This window comes from Myotis yumanensis, unplaced genomic scaffold (assembly GCF_028538775.1).
Source record: "Myotis yumanensis isolate MYYU_CA2020_CCGP unplaced genomic scaffold, mMyoYum1.0.hap1 SCAF_4, whole genome shotgun sequence".
Classification (NCBI taxonomy): Eukaryota; Metazoa; Chordata; class Mammalia; order Chiroptera; family Vespertilionidae; genus Myotis; species Myotis yumanensis.
The window spans coordinates 43,371,658-43,396,975 of NW_027223755.1; the positions used below are offsets into that span (position 1 = coordinate 43,371,658).

Below are 25,318 nucleotides of genomic sequence, written 5' to 3' on the forward strand. Positions count from 1 at the left end.
ATGAAAAGATGTTCAACATCAATAATCATCAGAGAAATGGGCAATGCATATATGCATATAAGTTCTTTGGTTATTCTCTTCCCTCTCTTCTTGCTCCTCCCTCCCTTCTCTTTGAGATTCATCAGTTTGTTCCATGCTTCCATTGCCTCTGGATCTGATTTGTTTAGTTTGTCAGTTTATTTTGTTCATTAGATTCCACATACGAGTGAGATCATGTGACATTTGTCTTTCTCTGACTGGTTTATTTTGCTTAGCGTAATACTCTCTAGGTCCCTCCATGCTGTCTCAAAGGGTAAGAGATCCTTCCATTTTATAGCTGCATAGTATTCCATAGTGTATATGTACCACAGCTTTTTTTTATCCACTCATCTACTGATGGGCACTTGGGCTGCTTCCAGATCTTAGCTATTATAGTATCTTAGAATTTTCCTCTTGGGCTTGTGAGCTTCCCCAGATACTCTTTCAGCCTCCTGACTAGTTAACAATATTCTGGGATGTAGAAGGGGACAACTGGGAATCTCAGTGTTTAGTTTGTCACTGTTTTTTTAATCCCTTGCTATTGGTGGTACCTTCATCTTGGACAGTGCCTGAGGCTGGTTCAGGATAGTCTATGTTTTAACTTCTCCAGAAACGAAATTAGTCTTCTGTAGTGTGGGAGAGTCGTGGTTGCCCAGTGGCAGGGAGAGGAATAGGAGATTGAGGGATTTAATTACTTCTTAAGTCACTTTCAACCAATCATTTCCTCCCCCTCCCCTCAATTTCACTTACAAAGGTAATTTGTGCCACCATTTCCTGAGTATTTTAGGACTCTTGTTGTATCTCAAGCTGGATCCTAGTTTTCCCCAGGGCCAGCTTATGATGAAAATATTTTGAGTCTTCAAAGTCAATTACCACTTATCTATTTACTTAGAACGTCTAAGACAAGCATGTCAAACTCCCGGCCAGTGCTTGTTCTAAGATGTTGATGCAGTTGATCTCAGCCAAAAGGCTGAGAAGTGATATAAGATACTGTTGCTGTTGTCTTTTCTCCTGGTTATTCTTGTGGTGTACTGCCTTTTTAAGCAGTCTTTCACTGTAGTTTCAAGATAGAAATTAGATGCACGTGAAATTAAATAGCCCATTCTCTTTTTCAGAAGCTCCAGTGTAAAAAGTATTCATGCTCTATAAAAGATTACAGCAGTGTACACGGGTATGAAAGAGAATGAAAAGTCTTCCTTTACCATCCTCACATACCCACTATCGAGAGTAAATTACATATGTACCTTTCTAGAAATTTTTAATTTATACTTTTATTTCTATAGAATAATGCATATAATTTAAAGAATCACAAATGAAATTTTACTTTGAAAATATATATGTATAATTAATATATGTTGAAATTATGAAGTTCCATATCAATTTATACATCAGTATGTACACATGTCTGAATTTTTAAACTGTTTCACACCTTGTGTGATTTTTTTCTAATACTTCAGTTGCTGGATATTGGTTTCTTTATCCTTTTAGTGTCATTATAAACAATTTACTATAAATATTCAGATACATATATTTTCACTGCTTGCTGTACTATTGTAGTTAAATTCTTAAAAGTATAATGCTTAGTCAAAGGATATGTGCACTGTTTTATTATGATGATGTGTCAAATTGTCCTTCAAAAAGGTTATCTCTCTATGCATAGTATATAAAAATGTCTCTTTTTTACACTCTGTATGACCTGGTTATTATCAAGCTTTAAAATTTTTGACATCCTGATAAGTGAAAAATGCTATCCTGTATTTTTAATTTGCTTGGCCTAGTTATTTGTGTGGTTAATCATGTGCTTATTGGACATTCTTTTTTTTATGAGCTGCATAGTCAGTTCATTTAGCCGTTATTCTTTGGATTACTCATCTTCTTTATGTAAGATTTGTAAGAGCTCAATATATTTGGGGGGATTTGTCCTTCATCTCTCATATGTCTTACAGATATTTCCCCAGAATTGTCCTTCATATTTTTGACATTGTTTACTGTATTTTTGCTATGTGTTCAGTGTATTTGAAAATGAAAAACTGTTGAGCAACTATTGGCTTTACTATTTCTGTCTCAAATTATTTTCCTTATAGCTTTAAAATATTATTTTATAAAGAATTTAAACTATTGCCGAAACCGGTTTGGCTCAGTGGATAGAGCATCAGCCTGCGGACTGAAAGGTCCCAGGTTCGATTCCGGTCAAGGGCATGTACCTGGGTTGTGGGCACATCCCCAGTATGAGATGTGCAGGAGGCAGCTGGTCGATGTTTCTCTCTCATCGATGTTTCTAACTCTCTATCTCTCTCTCCCTTCCTCTCTGTAAAAAATCAATAAAATATATTTAAAAAAAAAAAGAATTTAAACTATTGATTTGACATTTAGAAGGTATCAACAGTATTTTATTTCAATTATATAGTTTATAAAATAAATTAAAACTTTCTTTTATTCTGATTCTAACTTTAAGTAGATCACAAATTAAATTTTATTTTCATGTATTATGTGCTATCTGGGTAAAAACTATTTATATTTTCAGTGTTCTACCAAAGAGTTCTTCTTGATTGTCAAAACCCTTTATCACCTGAAGTCAGAATTTCAAGCATTAATACCGGCTGTGAATTCCCATGTTCAGTCAGACCTGCTCCGGACATTTATTTTAGAAATTCCTGAACTCCTCCGTCCAGTGGAGCATTACTTAAAAATCCTTAATGAACAAGCTGCCAAGTAAGTAGCAAACTCAGTTCTTTCTTTCCAGTGGTGGAGGTTTTAATTTGCTTGTCCTAATGCGTTTGCCATTTGATTTGTGGATTCTTAAATTTTACTAAAAGTAATGGAAGAAATTGCATGTGAAATTAGAATTGTGATTGGATACTAAAGGCTGTTTTACAGCTAGAAGTAACACTTCGCTATCTAAAATTTAGGCAGTTCACCATCTAGGATAGATGCAGTACTTACTCAGGTATCAGATGATGAAAATACTCAGGTGTCAGATAGCATCTTGTACTCATTTGCTAGAAATCCAGGGTTGGTTGGCCTTATATTTAGAAATGACAAGCAAAGTTATCCTTTAATAAGCAGTCCTTTTACATTCATCCCACAAAGAACTCTATATAAAAGAAAGAGGAATTGACAGTATTTATGTTTGTGTTTATTTTCTGAATAGGCAAACAATGCATATTGGTTTTTTACCATTGGAATCATGAGCTTGCAAAATGAAAATGGTATTAGGGTAATTTTGTTTGTTTTCAAAGAACTTTACCCATAAATATTTGGTGGCAGTTTTCCAGACTTTCAACCTTTTGGGTTTACATCATGCTGCAAAAAAGAATTGATAACTGGTATAAGTGATATGCTTCAATATATATATTTGCATTTTTTATTTTTTAGAATTGGGGATAAAACTGAATTATTCAAAGACCTTTCTGATTTCCCTTTAATAAAAAAGAGGAAGGATGAAATTCAAGGAGTTACTGACAAGATCCAAGTACATTTGCAAGAAATAAGAAAAATACTGAAAAATCCTTCTGCACAATATGTGACAGTATCAGGGCAGGAGGTAACGTCAAAAATACTTTTATTGTAATATCTGTTTTAAAATATAAATAAAAATATGAGGATAGAATGAAAACATTATTTTGTTCAGATTTCCTGTTTTGTTCCTTAGAAATATGTTGTAATATTTTGTTTTGATAAGAATTATTTTAATAAGTATTTTGTTTATTTACTGTAGTAGATCAACTTGGTAAAACCATGCAACTTAATGTTGCATGTACTTTAATATTAGCCGTTGAATTGATTGTTGTAAATAGTGACTTACAGGATTCGTTTATCCTCAATCCAGGGGAGAGCCATTAGTCTTTGGTTCCTTGTTTGCAGATGACGAAATGACCGAAGTGAACCACTTGTGTTGATCACATAGTGATTATTGGCAGGGCTTCCTTCTGAAGTTAGGAGTGTAGGTGCTAACAAACCAAAAGCAAACTGCAGTGAAAACCTATCTTAGTGAGACTTCCATGGGGTTATGGTGCTGTTTAGAATGTGTTTTTGGTACATGTACTTCAGTTAAAGTTTGATGTTAATTCTGAATGAGAACCTGGAAAAACTATTTTTTTAAAGTGTGGTTGTACCTTTTGGTCCTGTCCTGAGTCTCGAGGCATGCCTCTTCTAGATCTTATGTTTAATAAAAGATAAAGATTCTAATGGAGGAATGTTTATTAATCTTATGCCACTTGATAGACATTAAGTCAGCCTGTGTTCTGGACTAAAATTATTAAGATGTTATTTTATCCTCAGGCAGACATTTTACAGTGCATTCCACATGGAGCTCTATATCACAGAACAATTATTGACAGTATTCATGCTTTTTCTCCCCTTCCCCCCCGAACAGGCAAATACCAAATATTTAATTGTATGTCTTGGTTTCACCATGCAATCACGACCTTGAAAAGTGATAAGTGACCTTAGTGCCACTCTTCTGGCTATTTATTGAAATGAGATGATCCAAACTGCTTAGTAACATTAATAAAAGATATGTAGTAGAAAAGTGATTAGCTGGTGTTGCCACGGGGAAAGCCGAGTTTAAGTGTCAGTCCTTGCACTCACATGCTGTGTGACCATGGAAGGGTCACCTTCGTCATGAGTCTACCATGAAGACCAATTGTGCTAAACTATGTGAATGTGCTTTCTAATCATAAAGCACTACACAAATGTTACTCAAATAATAATAATGATAATAATAATAATAGTAGTAGTAGTAGTAATATAGTTACCATTAACCAGCACTTGTTAAAGTCTAGAATGATGCTAAACGCTTTGCATATGTTATCAAATTTAATCCTTGTAACAACACAAGAAGTGGTTTTTCCAGTTTTGCCGGAAAGAAAACTGGAGAATGTAGGTAGGTCAGAAGCCCACTTCCATCCTAGGTCTGCCTGACTCTTTCTACCATGTCATTATTTCACTCTACTCATAGATATCAACATAAGGGATTCTCAACATCATGGATTTTATTTAATCCAGACATTTTAGAGCTCATACTATTCAAACTAAAATAAAACTTAAATCTTGGGAAGGCAGTCCTGGAATCGATTGGCAGTTTTTAAGTAAAAATAATGAGGAACTCATAAAGGATACTAAATTAGTTATTTTATTTTATTTTTATCAGTGTAGCATTGAAGTTTAAGAAAAAGCACCACATGGAGATGAAGTAATTGGATTACAAATGATTAGGGTGGGAGATAGATTATCTTATTCTTCACTTAACCTCGTAAACCTATCTCACTAAGATAGATTTTCAGTGATGAATTTGAGGTGAGAAATTTCTTAGTTATTAACAGTAGAATGGAATCTCATTGGTTTTTAAAAACCTCCTACTATTTGAATTTTAATAGTACAAATTAATGTAGAATCACTTCTATGACATTTTTGAGAATTAGTGATTCTAAATAAACACCAAATGAAGTCTAACTAGTCGGCATTGTTATAATCAAATTCTGTTAAAAATTTGTACAAAAGGGTATATCAGCAAATTATTTTGAGATACTTAAAGGACTAAGAACAAACTTCATCAAATATGATTACTTCTGATCAGTGAGGGAGAAGGGGAGGAAAACCCTTATTTTATATACATGTGCTTCTATTTTATACCCTTCTTTTCTGTCTGAAGTTTTACTTCTGTACAATAACTTTTGTAATAATCTTTATAAACCTGTTTATAGCAGTGCAAATGGTACATGGATATTTAAATAGGTAAATAGACTGTCAAGCCAGGGTTACTTTCGACAACATTCATTTTCACCTGTTCCCAGTTTTTGTATACTCATTAGAATTTTAAGCCTTATTGACTATGGTGCCTTAGTGTCTCTGACTCTGAAAGTATTTGTTTATAAGGAAATAATGAAAGCAGAAACTTATATAGCTTTACATAGTTCACTGCTTCTGTTATGACCTCTGTCATATTTTATGTATACAGAGAATTCTCTCTTAACCTTGAATTAAACATGGAGTGGATATGGAGTGATATTTAAATTTGCTGTAATATTGATAAATATTATTATTCTTTTTTTAAAAATATATATTTTATTGATTTTTTACAGAGAGGAAGGGAGAGGGAAAGAGAGTTAGAAACATCGATGAGAGAGAAGCATCGATCAGCTGCTTCCTGCACACCCCCTACCGGGGATGTGCCTGCAAGCACATTGACTGGAATCGAACCTGGGACCCTTAAGTCCGCAGGCCAACACTCTATCCACTGAGCCAAACCAGTCAGGACAATATTATATATTCTTAAGGAAAAGAAAAGAAATTTGAGAGAAAAATCTTTAGAAAAAATGCATTAATTTATAGCATACAGCACATCCAAATATCTGCTTAGTGTATTTAAGATGTGGAAAGCATTCTCTGTTAAATCTTACTTCTACATTAAAAAACAAAAAAACAACAGTTGAAAATTCTTAAGAGCGGGTGAGAAAGAAAAGGGGGGAGGGTTGGGGTAAGTGTGGTGTTGGAGAAAACAGAAAGCAGTTTCTGGGATGAATTGAGAATTTCAGCAAACTTCGCAATGATGCCAACCCAGTGATACCACAGGCTATAGTTTGAGTAACATCATCTGACACTTACCCAAGACAGCATTGGGTCCAGGAGAAGCATCTGAAAGATTGCTAAATCAAGACAGATTTCTCACAGCAACATCTAAGAAACATTCAGGAACCATAGAGCAGGGAAAGTTGCTGTGAGAACTCTCTAAGATTTCTGAAATATATGTTACTTTCCATTTCAGTTGGTTTTCTTTTCTTTAACAACAAAAGCTTTTAAAAAAAAGGCCTCTCTGCCCATTCTTAGAATGTTTATAAAAGGCAGTAGTGAATCTCTTCTTCCATAATCAGTGGAGAAGAGGGAAAATCTGCTATCTATATAAAAGCCTAAGCAACTGTCCGACCATTCGACCAGTAGCTATGATGCACACTGACCACCAGGGGGCAGATGCTCAATGCAGGAGCTGCCAAGCTGTGGTGACTTGGCAACTGCAGTTCTCGGGTGACGCACCTGGAACCAGAGAAGAGGGAGCCCGATTCCAGGGTGCGTCACCCGAGAACCGCCCTCTCGCAATCCGGGACCCCTCAGGGGATGTCGGAGAGGCAGTTTTGGCCCGATTCCCACAGGCCAGGCAGCTTGAAGCTAACAGGAGGCTTGCTTGCTTCAGTGACGGAGGAAGCCAACGTTCCCCTCCTGCGGCTGCCGGCCTCTGAGCTTGCAGTTTGAAACATTGTTACAAATATAGAAGCTAAACAAAACCCCAGAAACCTGCTTTCAGCCAGCCGGGCTTCAACCAGCAGGACCGCAACATTGTTTCAATTATAGAACAAACACAGATCCCTGCTTTCAGCCAGCTGGGATCTCAGAGCTGGAGTGAGCAGGACCACAACAGTGTTACAATTATAGAACCCAAACAAACCAGATACCTGCTTTCAGCAGCTGAGGCCTCAGAGCTGGAGCCAAGCCTCAGAGCTAAAGCTGGCCCAGAATTAAAAAAAAAGAAAAAAAGGACAGGTTGGGAGCTTCAGTCACCTGCCAGCCTGAAAACCGCCCTCAGCCCCTCACCCAGACTGGCCAGGCACCCCAGTGGGGACCCCCACCCTGAAGGGGGTGTGACCAGCTCCAAACAGCCATCATCCCCTCATCCAGGCTGGCCAGGCACCCCAGTTGGGACCCCCACCCTGATCCAGGACACCCTTCAGGGCAAACCAGCCGGCCCCCACCCATGCACCAGGCATCTATCCTATATAGTAAAAGGGTAATATGCCTCCCAGCACCAGGATCAGCGGAGCTGCGAGGCCTCCCGGCACCGGGATCAGCGTGACAGGGGGCAGCGACCAAACCCCCTGATTGCCCTGCGGCTCTGTGTGTGACAGGGGGCGGGGCAACAACCTCCCTATCCTCCCTGTTCTGTTCGTGACAGGGGAAGGTGCCCCAACCCCCTGATCAGCCCTGCTCTGTGCATGACAGGGGGGAGCTCCCCAACCCCCTGATCACCCTGTGGCTCTGTGTGTGACAGGGTGCAGCGCCCAAACCCCCTGAATTGGCCCTGCTCTGTGTGTGACAGGGTGCGGCACCCCAACCCCCCCCACGGGCCCTGCTTTGTGTGTGACGGGGTAGAGCCATAACCTCCCCATCGGCCCTGCTCTGAGTGTGACAGTGGTGGCGCCCCAACCCCCTGATCGGCCCTCCTCTGTGGATGATAGAGGGCAGTGCCCCAACCCCCTGATCCGCCCTGCTCTGTGTGTGACAGGGGGCGGTGCCCCAACCCCCTGATCAGCCCTGCTCTGTACATGACAGGGGGGAGCTCCCCAACCCCCTGATGGGCCCTGCTCTGTGAGTCACATGGGGCAGCGCCCCAACCCCCTGATCGGCCCTGCTCTGTGCATGACGGGGTGGCACCGCAACCTCCCCATTGACCCTGCCTTGAGTGTGACAGAGGGCGGTGCCCCAACCCCCCAATCGGCTCTACCCTGAGCATGACTAGGAGTGGCATCGCAACCTCCCGATCCGCCCTGCTCTGTGCATGACAGGGGGCGGCGCCCCAACTCCCCAATCGGCCCTGCTCTGAGCCCGACCAGGGGCTGCACCTAGGGATTGGGCCTGCCCTCTGCCACCCGGGAGCAGGCCTAAGCCAGCAGGTCGTTATCTCCCGAGGGGTCCCAGACTGTGAGAGGGCACAGGCCGGGCTGAGGGACCCTCCCTCCCCCCCCAGTGCACAAATTTTTGTCCACCGGGCCTCTAGTGTATATATAAAAGCTCCTGAGGAAGTGGCCCAGGAGCTTAACAAGCAGCAGGACCACGTGGGCTCTCCTGACTCCCACTCTGTCTTGCATCTGTATTGGTTCAGCGTGTGGCTTGTTGGCGGGGCTGTGCTCCTTAGGGTACACCCTGGATACTTACTGACTGAAGGGTTATGCTCCAAACTGTTCATAAGCTGCTCCAAGGGGCTGTGACCTGTAGTGGTTTGTAATGTGTATAAGACACAGATTTGAATCCAGCGTTGTCATGGCCAATTACTTCAAATTATGTACTTACCTAGCTGGCTGCCCAGTGACCTCATTGAAGCAGTTTGGGCTTCTTTTCAAAATTTTTACCACCCTTCGTCACCGCCATGGAGCTCTGTGTTAGTCATTTTGATCTAAATGTGTCCTTCCTGAATGTTAGTGATCCAATATGTTCCCAAAATTTTGGTTTACTTTTGGCATAAATAACTCTTCCCAGAATTATTTTATCAAAAGACCGATATGTCTTCTTATAGAACATTTAAAAATAATATTTAACCAGAATTTTTTTTAGCATAGTTTTAAAGAGATTTTATAATTCCTATCCATGATATTTATTTTATGTTTTTTCCCCCTCACTTTTTGTAGCCAAAGTGGACTTTTTTGGACTCTTCACTCTTAACTGTTTAACTTGGTATGGCAGATTTGAACTTATTAATTCCTCTTTAAACAAGAGGACATGATTAGTTAAAAATTTTTTGCTAAGAAAAAAATTTCTTAAAATTGACTATTAATTGGTAGTATAATTAATGTAAAAGCTACAATGTTTCTGTTATTAAAAAAGTAAACTCAAGAGCCAGGCTGATACTATCTATGTATATATAAAAGGCTAATATGCAAAGTGTCCCCTTGGGAGTTCGACCGGGAGACCGGGAGTTCGATCGCTCACTATGATGTGCGCTGAGCATCAGGGGGCAGCGCAGAATGAAGGAAGGCCCCGGCTGGTAGCTGGCAGCCAGGGAAGGAAGGCCCTGGCCAGCAGCCAGAAGGCCCCGATTGGCCCTGATCGCCAGCCAGGCCTAGGGACCCTACCCGTGCACAAATTTCATGCACTGGGCCTTTAGTTAATAATAAGCAGATTATAAGTACCCCAAATGTTATAAAACTAATTAGTGTAAAAAAGTTCCTATAGCCATCTCAAAATTAGTGGTGGCCACAGAGCTTCTGGGTTCCATCCTGTACAAAATAGGTTTATTTATTTGAATAAAATATTGAATTTCATAGCAATAATACAGGAATGGGGGCAGGAAGATGAGATGATCTATAATGAATGCTAAAAATGAAAGGTGTGAGAGAACTTGATTTCACTTGCTTTTTGGCTGATTTCAGAAAAGCTGTCTTGTAGACCACAGTTGGATCTATAAAGATATAGTTTATATAACTTGAAGCACTCATGGGGAGAATTATCTTCCTTAATAATTAGGGAAGTCAGTGCTTTTTTTATGAGGATACTTTTAGAGGACTCAGGTTCCTTGGATAAAAGCTATTATAATAAATCCTCTTCTGTTCAGAATAGAGGAGGGACCATATCTCATACTTGTATAACATCCAATAATTGAACATCTGTACTTAGAAATTCAGTATTTTTACCAAGTAATAGACTTTCTAACGTAAGTGGGTACTAATAAACGAAATAGGTCATTGATGAAAAAAATCACCATTTGTAGTATGCACAAAACAATGTTATAAACATTAACGTGTCAAATTATCTCCTCTGTTACAAACTTATGGCTCAATACAAATTGTACTTTATCTCCAATATTGGAACCACAGTTAATAATATTTGATTGTATGGACTTATATAAACTCTCCCGAGAATAATACTGGATTTATTTGTTTAGAATAATATTTATTGAGGAAGCTTTAAAATATAATGGTTAATCATTTAAAAATCTAATTTTTATTTATATTTGTTTTAGTTTATGATTGAAATAAAGAACTCTGCTGTAGCTTGTATACCAACTGATTGGATTAAAGTTGGAAGGTAGGTTTGATAATATATATCTTTATATTAACATGAATTAAAATGTCTTTTATATATCTGTGTGCTAATGACTAATAATAACCACATCCTTTTCATAAAAAGCAATTCTTACCATTTTTTTTAATGGAGCTTTAACCAAAGAAAAATTATTTTTCATTCTTTTTATCATGAATTTTAAAACATTTTTTTCCTAAGGGCATTTTACTTGTAAACATTTGTTTTCTTGTTTTGTAAATTACTCTTCTATTTTTATACGTCAGAGTGCACTTTAAACACGTGAGAGAAAAAAGTTGAGGGACCTTTAATTATAAGACTAATTTGGTTGCTTGAACTTTTTTTTTTTTTTTTTTTTAATATATTTTATTGATTTTTTACAGGGAGGAAGGGAGAGAGATAGAGAGTTAGAAAGATCGATGAGAGAGAAACATCGATCAGCTGCCTCCTGCACATCTCCTACTGGGGATATGCCTGCAACCAAGTTACATGCCCTTGACCGGAATCAAACCCGGGACCTTTCAGTCCACAGGCCGACGCTCTATCCACTGAGCCAAACCGGTTTCGGCTGCTTGAACTTCTTGATGAATGCCATACCTGACATTTCTTTTATGAAGCTGAAATCCCATTTTCTACTTCCCTAAGCTCTGCATTTCTTTATTCTCTGTGCTTTCCACGGCACATAGTTGTAATAGTTCATTAAATCTTTTCTGTGAGTTACATCATAAATTGATGAAAATAAATTAATCAAAAACAAAATTAGAGGACTGCATTGAGACTGCGTTTTTTCCTTGGTTAGGCATTAACCCCCAAGAGGATTAATCCCCTGTGCTTTATGGAATATTTATTGCTACTGTTATTAATATGCTTGCATGAATTTGAGATGAAAATGTTACATTTGCTTTAGATAGTAGAAGATTGGCTATAGCTGGTGGTGGTATGAAGGAACTCTGTTAAGACTGGAAAAAAATCTTGACATGATGTGTGGATGGTTATTAATTTAGTATTGTAATTAAAAAAAACTATTATCAATTGCCACTATCAAAGGATGTTGAAGATACAATTATGGGTTTCTTAGCTCTAAATACCATCTTTCTCCCCCTCTCCCCCCATGTTACCAGAAGCTATAATTGATATTTGACTGTTGTTAATTTTAGGGGGTATTGTTTTCTTCTTGCAGGCATTTTTTCCTTTATTTACTTTTGTCCTGTACTACAGCTAATGAATGGAAATATGCTTTATGAAGAGAAATGGCTAAAAATCATGTTAGTCTATGTAGAACAGTAACTGAAATTTGGTCAGAAGAGAAAGCTATGATAAATATATTTGCATAAAAATCTAGATGAGCTAATTTAAAAGCAACAGACAAAGCATAAATCCGTGCCAGCAACTTTTGAACCTGCAGTGATGTAAATTGAATGAATAAATAAGATAGTTTGAGGAAGCTTCATTATCATTTTTTATCTATTGTTTGGCCATTGGAGTCCTGACAGGGATAGATTAAAGTAGCATTGGTCAGATTTTAATCTGAAAGGGTTACCCCTAGTCCAGTAACTTGCCACATTAAAGATAACTATGACAGCGTATTGCAGGAGTGGGGAGCAAAGGTCAGAATACATTCTGTCATCACTTGCTTATCACTCAACCCTGACCTTTTCTTTGTGAAGGTCTCATTATAGTAATAATATCAACAGCAGTAACAACCACCACGACCACCACAGAACAAGTCCTAACATTGATACTAATGACAGAGATACTCTTAACCTCTATCTAGTTGATCCTTTCAACAGTACCTGTGAGGTAGATGCTGTTATTATGCCCATTTTATAGATGAGGAAATTGATGGTTAGAGGTCAGTTATTTTTGCCCAAAGTCATATAGTAAGTGGCAGAGTTGGGGCCTTGGCCCAGATTCTCTGACTGGGGACCCACGGCATCCCCTAATGTGCTCTACAGCTTCTTGAAGAAGCAGAGATTATACGCAAGCCCAGAGGAGGAGCACAGGGTATTTCTTCCCATCCAGGGTCACCATGCATCTACAGTTAGACCACGAAGAACTCCTCTTTGCTTCCTGAATTTATGCATTGCTATTTTTGTAATGCTTTATTTTTTTTTCATGGAAATGCTTTAATGACACAGAAAAGTATAAAATATAAAGACTAGTATGGCCTTCACCAATGTATCCACTTTCCATCTTTGGCAGAACTTATTTTGCCATATTTGCTTCTGATCTTTTTTTTTTTTTTTTAAAGCAAACATTTTCATTTAGTATAATTTAAAGAAAAAGCTTTCTGCTTATGAAATGAAAATTCTAAACTTTGACTTTGCCATATCGATATAATTTAAAATGCATTTTAAAAGCTTCCTGAACAAAGTCCTGTGGACTCCAAGTACTTTATTTACAACAACGATCTTTGGAATCCAGAGTTCAGGGCCATAATTAAAGAATATTCTGTTTACAGCTATTTACTTTCAAGGTTCATCAGAGAATAATAAATAACTACTTTAATTTTGTGAAGAGATGGCATTACTGATTTTTTAGTAACCTTGATTTCCTATTTATGTTTTCCCCTCTTTTAGCACAAAAGCTGTGAGCCGCTTCCACTCTCCTTTTATTGTAGAAAATTACAGACATCTGAATCAGCTCCGGGAGCAGCTAGTCCTTGACTGCAATGCTGAATGGCTTGATTTTCTAGAGTGAGTTTACAATGAAAAACATAATATGACTTTTTGCTATGAGAAATAGACCGGAAAAATCTTTCCATCAAAAAGAAAAGTAGGGATTACTGCTTGTGACCTGCCATAAAATAGTTGAGTACATGTGTCCTCTGATTTTATTTTTAATCCATTGAAATGTAAGCTCATTTTAGTCTTTGACGAGAGACCAAATATACTCTATTGTTACTGTGCTAACATTTTGTTTCTAAGGATGTTTAGTAGAGTCATCTTTTTGAAATTCTACCTTGGACTTTGTTGACTTTTCTTATATAAAGGCTTAACATTTTCAGAGTTGGACAAGTGTGGGTTAATTGTTTTGTTTCCTCCCTAACTTTTTATTTTGAAAAAATTTAAATCTGTGGGATAGTTGAAATGAATACCTATGTACCCTGAAGGTTAACCTAAAAGCGTTAATCTTTTGCCGTATTTGTCTTATATCTCTCATACGCTTTTTCCCCTGAAACATTTGAAAGTAAGTTTCAGATATCAGAACACTTCACCCCTAAATATTTAAGCATACATTTTCTAAAAATAAGGATATGCTGCTATATAATCTTAATACCATTACCATACCTAAGAAAAATTAATATATATTTTTAAAATTAATTTAAAAATATGTTTTTATTGACTTTTTTAGAGAGAGGGGAAGGGAGAGGGAGAGAGAGATAGAAACATCGATGAGAGAGGAATATCATCGATCAGCTGCTTCCTGCATGCCCCGCACCGGGGATCAAGCCTGCAACCTGGCCATGGGCCCTGACTGGGAATTGAAGTGGTGACCTCTTGGTTCCTGGGTCAATGCTCAACTTCTGAGCCACACTAGCTGGGCAGAAATTTAATATTAATTTAAGAATATATTTAGTTAACTCCCTCAAATTTTTAAATGAAAGATCTTATCAACTTTTGTACATTGCATTTGGTTATGTTATTTCTTTAGTCTATTTGAATCTAGAATTGTGAAAAACAAAAAGGTTCCCCACCTTTTTGTCTTTTATAATACGAGATTTCTTTTGAAGAGTGTTTGCCGTTGCCTTAAAGAATATGTTATATTCTGGATTTATTAATAGTCATTGTTCATGCTGACACATTGAAGTCAGTAGTGTGTTGGTAAATGGTTAACAGCCAGCTCTCTTGAACAGTAGTAGTGCTTGTGGGGTTTGCCGATTCCTGCAGTGTAAATATTTTCACCATGACTGATTTTAAGCTACCGTGGACAGGAGCTGGGAAGAGATGTGCACAAATGACTTTCATGAGTCCGTAGGCGCTGGCTCTAAACCACCACTCATCTAAGCACTTTAATACATACTCGCTCGTTATTCCTCACAAGAGCCCTCTGAGTTAAGATTTGTCACCCTCGATTTAAAAACAAATAGAATGAGATGCAGAAATATGAAGTAGCTTATAGGTTAAGGATTGGAGCACAGATTCAAACCAGGGTGCCTGATAGTGGCATCTGTACCCTTTGCCCTCAGGCTGTCAAGCCTGCCCAAGGTCAATCCGTAGGCACCTCTCTAAACAAAAATCTCTCTTGGTCGTTCTCTTTAAAAACTTCAACAGCAAATATTCAGCAAGTTCCTCCAGGGACTTTATATATATTTAAAGTAACCAATCTGACAAGTGGGGGGGAAAAAAAGAACCAAAGAGATATTATGGGACAGTTTTTAAAAGGTTTGTCTTTCTTTTTGCCCAGGGAAGTCTTCAATTATAGGGTCAGAAAGAGATTCTAATTTATTATCCTGAGTCTTTTGAGGTTATCTTGACTCAGAGTCTTGCATCCAGGAACAGAAATTTGGTTTATTCAGTTCCTTTCTCTATTTACTTGCAATTTCCCATTTTAAGGGTTTTCAGGGCCCTTGAATCTCAGTTCTCTTGGCTTTTCCCTTAGTAGTATCACTGAGAACATGAAAATTGGACTACAATTACTTCCTTCAAGCTTCCAGGGCCACATCCTAGGGTTCTGGGATTTGATGATGTAAGTCATATTCATTCTAGTCATAGTATACATGACTTGATAAATTCGGTTACGTTCTCCCTTGTCATTATTTTAGACTAGAGAAGGCTCAGTCTCCCGGTTAAAAATGGGGCCCTTCTCCTCGATTGCTTTTCTTCCTTCTCCCTTTATTTCTTATCAAATTCCCGTTTGTCTCTTTTCCTTCCTAAATATCTTTGATTGGCCCCTGCCTCTCCTGTTCCCTTTTATTAATACACCAAACCATGACCTCAAACCTTTCTTACTGTGTCAGCCCTCTTTCTGGGCTGTTCTGTCAAGTTCACCCAGGAGAATCTGCTTGCATTATACCATCTGTTGCAAGTGAGAAACTGCTCAGAGTGAGCCAACATTAAATATGACATAACAGGAGATTATGATACTCATGACATATTAAGTGAAGTGTGCAAAACAGTATTGAAGTATGATACAGTTCTGTATGTGAAAATTCACATATAGGCACAGCATCCAAATTTTTATATTTTAAACAATCAAATATATATGCTTATGTTAATATGATTATTGTCCATTTGTTTATATTCTTTGGAGAAATGTCTATTCACACACCACACACACACACACACACACACACACACACACACAGAGTCTCAAATATCACCTGATTATTTCTGAATGGAAAGGTTTCTGGATATTTTAATTTACTTTGTAAATACTAGTAATGATTTCAGAAGTTTATGTAATATACTAGTACATATATTACTTTCAAAATGAGAAAAATACATTAAAGTTTTTATCTGAAAAAGAATACTGGCTGAAATATAGTTACGAGCATTTGCAGCTAGAGCTCCCACTTGAGAACAGCGTTGATTGTTATGTGCACTGTTAATCGAGGCGCCAGATGGTGTGAATATGATGTCATTTAAAACATTCACGAACCTGACATCAGAGGATTGAATACCAGCTATTACAAGTGTATTTGTCTCTTACTGAGATACTAACTGTTGTGCATTGGTCATATTACTTTTGATTAAAATATTGCAAGAAATAAAGACTGGAAGAAATTCTATGAATGGGACCCTCTCTCAAAAAAAGTCCCTTCTAGAAGATAGGCTGTGGATATTGAATAATCTTCTCAATTGCATAGTCTTTAAAAATTGAATTATAATATCTTTCATACAGTAGCACAAATAAAAAATAAAATATTTTCCATTTTTATTAACTTCAGGTATCATTGAGCAGCACCTGATGGTAAACTGCCGTAACGGCTTTAGAACCCGAGTGTTTTAATCTGCCCTCTACGGACCAGCAGTGTCTTCTGACCAGAGATTAAATTGCAGTGCTTTGGCTTCCTCCTTAAGCTGGCTGGTGGCTTAGCTGTCAAGCTGCATGTTGTTGTGACATAAACCCAGTCTATCAGATTGTTATCCGAATTGCCCAATTTTCATATTGTCGTTTTCGAAGTATGAATAGTGTTTTAGAAATTTGGCAAAGTATAGAAAATGCACAAAGACCAAGAAGTCAAACAAGGCTTCATAAGAGTTATCATGATGATGATGTTTGAGGTTTATGATCATTTTTTATTTTATTCACATCTTAATATAATTGATGTGAGAAAAAACATTGTTGTCCATATCAAAATAGTCACCTTATGCCTCCCTGCCTTTTTATTACTATTTTTTAACTGAAATGGTCTCCACCGATAACTGTGTCACTCATTTCATGTCATCGGTTACCCTCACCCTAAGGCTGCTGTGTATTAGCAAGTTAGAGTTGTGGTGACAAGACCTGAGAAGGATGGAGTGAGAGGAAGAGAAAATGGACTGTTTTTTTTAATGTCAAAGGTCCTTTGATACTCATGTCCAGAGAGGCAAGAGCAGAAACATCACGTGGGGCTGCTCTCTGGCAAAAGAGAGAGTGCCAGAATAGGACGACCCGACGGGTCAGTAATGAAACGGGGACAGCATGGGCACAGTCCAGCGGGTGGAGGAATGGTCTGATCAAAAACTGACGCCAACTAGGAAGGACGAGGCGTAACCCTGGGCAAGTGCACCAGGGGTGTTAGGTTCACGCAGCACGCGGCATCTTCAAAACTAAGAGGCATTTTAAGGTGGCAGCTGAGCGCCGCCTGTCTGCTCCCAGGCGCCAGTCGCCTTTGTGTTTGGGATTTAGCACAGCCTCTTACCACTGTTAGTGGGATTCATGTTGTTTGTTTTGATGCACTTTAATTCAGTGAGAAATAGGCAAAATGTGTTCATTACGTTCTGTGTACTCAGAGAAGTATAAAATATGCTGTAAATACACTTTTTAATTCACAAATAGTTAACACAAAAGTAAAGCTGGATACTTAAAATGTTTTTAGTATCTGAAAAAGGTCGTTTACATATAATACGTTATTCTAATGCTACAAGAAAAAAATCAGAAATTACAGATTCTAAAAAATCAATATAGTGATAATATAAGAATAACTGGTCATGCAGCAGCTTAATCTGGTGGCCTTTTCAAGCTAGCAAGCACTCTAAAACCCTTTGTTTTTAAGAAGCAAACAGACTGCATCTCAAAGTTCCTATAACCCACCATACAATAGAGCAATCTATTTTAAGAGCAGTATTATACTGAATGCTTATGTCTTTTGGGGAGTAATTCTTTAAAAGGATGTAAGGGATACCTGTGCTATGAGATAACAGGACAAATTAAGAGAGAGAGGGAGAGAGAGAGAGAGAGAGTGAGTGAGAGAGATCGGGCCAGAGAGAGAGAAGGAACCTGTGTACATTCCCATATTTTTTCTGAATAAGTCTTTCAATAAAGAGTCCTTTAAGCTTCTAGACCACCAGCTATTTATTTATTTAGTTATTTATTTATTTTTTTTAAAAAATATATTTTATTGATTTTTTTACAGAGAGGAAGGGAGTGGGATAGGGAGTTAGAAACATCGATGACAGAGAAACATCGATCAGCTCCCTCCTGCACACTCCCTGCTGGGGATGTGCCCACAACCTAGGTACATGCTCCTGACCGGAATCGAACCTGGGACCCCTGAGTCCGCAGGCTGACGCTCTATCCACTGAGCCAAACCGGTTAGGGCCTAGCTATTTAATTAGCCAAAGATTTGAGGCAATGACTGTTATTTTTAAAAAACAAATCTGAAAGTAAATTTCTCTATGCACTCTTAATAAGATAATAGCAGATCACTGAGAAAAGTCATTTTCTTCTTGTCTTCAAGATTATGACAAGGTTATGGGCTGGATGTTAGGGATATAATGATAGTTAAGATGGACATGAACTCCACCATGGAGAAGCTTCCAATTCAGTGTGAAAGACATTGAAACTGCTATTTCTAGTTTGGATGATGCTATGAAGAGAAGCACAAAAGGAAGCTGACCCATCTGGGTCGTTCATGATGATATTAAAACTAAATGAAAATGATTGCTACATCTGTGTTAATTATTTCTAAGCTGTAATGTCATGGTGAGATGAAATGTGCAATAATGGTGTTAATAGTAGACATTTTTTGTATAGAAGCTGTTTTTAAAATATACAATTCTATCCAAATGAAACAAAAAGAAGCGCCAGTAATCAAATTATTATATTAAATAGGAAAAGTAGTTCCATATAATTTTCATCTCTCTTAGCTGCTAGTTATGACTGTTTATTTTGTTTTAGCTTATCTTAGGTAATAAGGTGCTAAGAAATCATTTTTGCTCACCTTCTTGTTGTTGCTTCTGTAGGAATTTCGGTGAACATTATCAATCTTTGTGTACAGCAGTACATCACCTAGCAGCTATTGACTGCATTTTCTCCCTGGCCAAGGTTGCTAAGCAAGGAGACTACTGCAGGTAATATACTCCCTGCCCTTTCATCCCCCCAATTTCAGTGCTTTAGATCAGAAGGCATTGTTCTATCAATTTTAGTGTTTTTATACTAAAATTACTCAAATATGTTGGACTCTTGGTAAAGCTGAAAATTATACACATAGAGCTTGATTTAAAATTAAATTCCTCTCTTGCTCACTCTATCACTGAACACAATGAAAGCAGATGCTCATGATAACTCTAGAGGTGAGTATTATATATTTCAATTTTTAAGTTTATGTGGGTGACATTTTTACAAAAGTACAATCCTTTCATTTGTTAGCTTTGCCTTGAACACTTGGTATAGTACTAGTATGTTTAACCTTATAATTATAAAAGTCTCATTTAAATATCTAAATCAGATATGGGTGACACTCAAGGTATGAGTCATTCTGAGGTAAGTTGCTCCCTACTGCTCTCAAATTGCTCTTCCTTAAGTCCCAAACCTTAAGCTTGAGCCAATCTTTTCCCTCAATTCTCTGTCCTCCAGGCCCACTGGGATTGGGGGTTGCGGGCTGGTAGGAGGTGGGTCCTGCCTTTCAGACCCTGTTCCCATGGGCAGTGATTTAGGTTTCCAGGAGTCACCGTGGCTCTGTCTCCATGGTGGCTCTGTGTCTGGGCCCATCCCTATGGGGGTTCTCTGTGGGGGCTCCACTTCCGCTGGCGCTCTGTGCTTAGGCCTACTCCTGTGGGACCTCTAGGCCGGAATTTCGTGCTGGTGGCTCTCTGGGTCTCTGGTGGGCTGTTCCCTACATGGGCTCTCTGGGCCTCTTATAAGAGCACTGGCCCATTCATGAGGGCTCTGCCCTTAGGACGTAACCACCTCCTAATACCGTCACATTAGACGTTAGGTTTCAATATGTGAATATGGGAGGGGGGCACAAATATTCAGTGGCTTTGTGGCTCAAAGCCTCAGTTTTTTCATCTAAGAAACAGCGACTGTTTAACTTGCTGGCTTATTGTGAGGACTAAAAAGAAAACAGAGGAAATATTGTCTATCAGTGCTTGTGGCACACTGAACATTAGTAGGTATGTTTTGCTGTCCATACTTCCTTCATATCTTGGTTTCCTCTCTAGATTGTATCAAATATATTTTTTTTAACATTTAAATGTCCTCTACATCTAGCATAGTATCCATAGTGGAAGTCAAAAATATATTTTTATTAAATGTAAAGCATTTATTTATTTGTGGGAGGAAAGTTGAAGGAGTTGGCTATGCCATTTATAGATTCGGAATGTACTCAGTTTGCTGTTTTGTTTCATTGTGTTTTGCTGACTGTTTATATGTGGAGTGTACCTACAGTGTCAGGCACAATCGTTTTGTTTAAAATAGGATCTTTTCATTTGCATTTTTGCCTAATTTCTTGTCACACCAGAGGAGCCAAACAAAAAAGATTTGCATAATCAGTTTACTGTAGGCATTTTAGAATTGAAACTTTGCTGTGCAGTATATGGGGAAAAGTTATAGTCTATTAATCATGTATAAGAATGAGATACATAAATTTACTCTAGCTGAATCTAGTTCTGAAAGAGTAAGAGTCTGCCTTCATTGCTTGCTTTCTTAGGTATTGCAATGTTAGTAGGAGTCCTTTCTTGTTGCAAAGGTTTGTGAGGCAGATTTTTCCTAGTGGACTCTGTTTCTGAGTTAAGCAGAGGACTGGCTACAGCCTGTGCACTTAGCGTGTGTTCAGATAACGCTCTTCCCATGGAAGTGTGTGTGTATATTTACATGTACACCTAAACATACATATTATTTATTACACATAAATGTAATTTTCAGTGTGATATAGTCATCAGAATCCAGCTTTGTTGTCCGTAGGCCTGGTTCTAGTCCACCCTCTGTCACTAATTAGGCATGTACTCTTATTTAAGTTTTATATATCCATATAAAGGCATGAGAAGTAAAGTTAGGAATTAGTAAATGGGATAAATCTTAAAGTTGTAGAAATTCTTTATAGAGATGTAGTTTTAGCAGAAACTCTGAGGAGTAAAAATAGATCTTATTACATCACTGTATAACTATGTGATTAATTCCTAGACTCATCAGAAAATTAACAGACATTTTTAGAGTATCTACTATTTGGTCCCGGATTTTTCAGTTTGATGCTTCCCCTTCTTCTTTTGACATCTTCCAGTAGATATATCAGAGGCCCCTTGACTAGCTAAGGGAAACTTGAATCTCTATTTGAGGCAAGTCCTTCAGAGTGTAGGTTTTGGATCAGACAGGCATGGGGTTTTGAATACCAGCTTGGTTATTTAACATCTGACCTTAAGCAAGTTACTTAACCTCTCTGATGCTCAGCTTCTGCATTGACAAAATAATGCCTGTATCTTGAAGATGTTGTGTAGATTAAATGAGATAAAGATGTATGAAACTTCTAAGCAGGACCAGGCAAATGATAAGCACTTAGTAAATAGTAACTATTACTATCAAAAGATGTTTAATTATTCAAAAATTAGAAAGAATTAAGTATAGTAAAAAAAAAATTTATGTTTAATAAAAATATCTGAACTTAAGGGTTGTATTTTCCATTCCCATAATAATTTATTATTTTAAAAAATTAATTTTAGTTCTCTGTCAGTTCTCAATCTTTTGTCTTTTATAACACAATAAGCATCGTTATCTCAAAGTCTGTGTCTGATAATTTAGATATCTGGAATCCTTGTGAGTCTGTTTCTGTTGTCTTTTGCTTCTGCTCATTTTCATTGAATAATTTCATTGAATGCCTGATTGTTTTGATTACTCTTTGGTATTGTATTTGCAAAATCACTTATAGAAATAAGTTGATGATGTATTTCTTCGGAAAGAGTCACCTTTGCTTTTATTAGGCATCTCAAGACACTTACTAGTGTAACAATCTGGCATCACCTAATCCACATCTGAGTTTGAGACGATTCAAACATTTCATAGACTGCACCTCCTACTTCAGATGCACTCCTATGCCTGCTGTGTAGCCCCTGGGTGTCCCAGTCCAGAGCAGAGGTGTCCACAGTGCTCGGCCTCAGCTTTTCCCTCAGAAGTCAGCAGGTACCCTCCCTGAGCCTCTCTCCTAGCCCAGATCTGGGCCTGGTAATTCCTTGCTGTCTTGTTAGTTACCAGGTCCATCAAGTAACTGTTTTCTATACTTTACCCAACTTTTTATTTGTCCTCAAAAGGATTGTTCCAAAGCACCTATCAATAAGGCAATTTTAGGAAATATTTCACATGCTAAGAAGTATTTTAAAATTGTATATCATATATTTAGAAAAATCCACCTGAAAAAAATTTAAATGAAAAATCATGCCATAGCCTTTAAGTAGTGCAATCAGTTTTTTCTTTTAGCAGCCATATAATTGAGTGTTAATAGGCCTGAAATAGGAAACTCTTATCTAAAATGTATTTTAAGCTAGAACCTAAATATCTGAAGTTTATACTTTGTAGATTTCCATTTTTTAAAAATATTTTAGTGCATTTGAGTTACTGCAGTTAGTTCAAATGGATTATTTGGTTTCATTGATTGCAATCTTTTTTTTTCATTGACAATTTATCTACTTCAGGTACAAGTTCTCATTCTAGGTCTTTCTATTCAATTTGTATTCTGTTTTACTAATGTAGATCATGTTCTGTTTCTCTGGGGCGGTTAAAAGAGACAGATGCAATTTTAAAAATATAAAATAAAGTAAAAAGAATTTTATTCAAGTTTAATATTGCATTCTTTCCAGATTTCCTCAGTTCTTCCTCCATGCCATAGATTTCATTAGTATAATTTTCATACTTTTTTTGCTGTAACTGTCCTTTCCTAGTGTATCCGCTCAGCTCTGTGAATTATCATTTGCTTTTTACTCTGTTAGGAAGTGTTTTGTCATTATGTAATTTTGATAGCAACAGAATAAGTCAGTGTAGATTTAGAGCAGAGCAAATCACTCAAAATTTTATTCTAAGTGAGAACCTTCCAGGGAAATCATGTCAGTGTCATGAATATGACATATTGATTTCACTTGGCAGAGCTCCTAAGATTTTATTTTAAAACTGATATCTACAGATGGTTTCATTTTTTTCTTTTACAGTAAATTCACAACCCATCTAGATAAAAGTTCTATTTTTAGACTTCACTCTAAAATTCAGAAACTGTCCTTTTCCTATAATTACAAATGTCTCTTCCCAATGGTTTCAAATTGTTTACTGAGAAGATGCTTTAGTTACTTTCTTTTATGAAATGTGAGTGTACATTCTTAGGGTTTTGTTAGCCAGATATTTTAAAGAAGAATTTAAGTATTTAAGAAAGTAGTATTTCTTGTTGTTATGAGTAAGTTCAGAAATGTACTTATATGTGAAAGTTCTGTGTCAAAGAACTTGAGATCATTGACAGGGTATTATGATGAAAATGACCAACAAATGGCTAAGAAATTGATGAAAAGATGTTCAGCCTTGTAGTCAATGAGGGCAAATGAAAACAGTGAGATAGCGCAGTTCACTACCACATTATTACAGATTAGAAATTGATAACACCAACTTTAGGTGAAGCTATAAACAAACAAGTCAACTTTCATATCCTGTTGGTAGGAAGGAAATTGATGTAGCTATTCTTATCTACACACACACACACACACACACACAAAGCATACCCTTTGACTTAGAAATTCCTTTTCAGGAATTTCCTTTAGCTTAGAGAAACATGTGGACATAGGCACATGGACACAGGTTAGGGTGTTCATTGCAGTGTTGCTTAAAACGGAAAAATCTGAACAGTCTAAATATTCAGCAACAGAGAACAGCTCATTCATCTATGCAGCAGCTTCCAAAGAATGCTGAGACCTGATAAATAGATAAAGCTATAGATTAAAAAAAAAATTTAAAGCTTATTAAACAAGACCAGCAAAGCAAAAAAAAAAAAAAAGTGTTTTTGTATCAAAAAATGTACCAAAGGACACCAAAGACCATAGAAAGATGTTTTAATTAAATAGAGTATGAAAAATTTAAGGCATTCTGTCCCCAAGTCCCAACATTAATGTAATAACTAAATGTAGGAATGATTTTTTTTTTTTATAAATTTTTTAAAAAATATATTTTTTATTGATTTTTTACAGAGAGGAAGGGAGAGAGATAGAGAGTTAGAAACATCGATGAGAGAGAAACATCGACCAGCTGCCTCCTGCACATCTCCCACTGGGGATGTGCCCGCAACCCAGGTACATGCCCTTGACCGGAATCGAACCTGGGACCCTTCAGTCCGCAGGCCAACGCTCTATCCACTGAGCCAAACCGGTTTCGGCGATGTAGGAATGATTTTATATGATTTTATTTATTATGCTTATTATTGAAAATGATTTAAGTAGCAGTAATTTGAAATTTAATTTTTAATTAATGAAAATATCTAAGAGGATAACAGAAATTAAAATATAAAAGAATCTTGTAAAGGTAGTTTAGTGGAGCCATTGCAAGACTGCTAAAGTTTATACTTTAGGGAACTATTATTATAACAATTGTCTTCCCAATTCTTATATGATAGTTAAAAATTTAACTTTTATACTCAAAGACTTATTCTGGACGTATGTTCCTAAAGTCCTTGTTTAAGGTTTTGTTGTCTGAAAGACTGACCACAGAAATTTTCCACGTTATCTTACAGAGAATTTTTAAAGGCTATTTCCTATGCCTAGTAAATTAAAACAGGCTTCTTTTTACAGACCAACTCTGCTAGAAGAAAGGAAAATCATCATAAAAAATGGCCGGCACCCTGTGATTGACGTGTTGCTGGGAGAACAGGATCAGTATGTTCCCAACAGTACAAATTTGTCAGTAAGTTCTACATTATGCCCCAAATAAGTAAAAGGTTGATAACATGGAACTTTTAAATACCAAATAAAAATTTACCCAAGTTTTAATTTTGGCTTTAAATGGACTAATTTTTGGCGATAGCTAAAATATGAAATTGGTGCTCTTTTTATATTTATAAATGCACACAAGTGCTGATGGAGTGGAATCACACCATGGTTTTGCAAATTCTGTTAGTGTGTTGTGTTAT

The 25,318-nt window shown here is 37.3% G+C and overlaps 1 protein-coding gene across 2 annotated transcripts in view; it reads left to right on the forward strand.

Moving 5' to 3' along the window:
* MSH3 (mutS homolog 3) overlaps positions 1–25,318 on the forward strand; it is a 177,829-nt gene that overhangs the window by 122,771 nt on the left and 29,740 nt on the right. For both annotated transcript variants that reach the window (XM_070412256.1, XM_070412255.1), the window contains exons 14-19: positions 2,543–2,730; positions 3,394–3,562; positions 10,745–10,809; positions 13,383–13,499; positions 19,194–19,301; positions 24,981–25,092. In XM_070412256.1, coding sequence (XP_070268357.1) covers positions 2,543–2,730; positions 3,394–3,562; positions 10,745–10,809; positions 13,383–13,499; positions 19,194–19,301; positions 24,981–25,092 — 759 coding nt within the window. The remainder of the gene's footprint in view (positions 1–2,542; positions 2,731–3,393; positions 3,563–10,744; positions 10,810–13,382; positions 13,500–19,193; positions 19,302–24,980; positions 25,093–25,318) is intronic.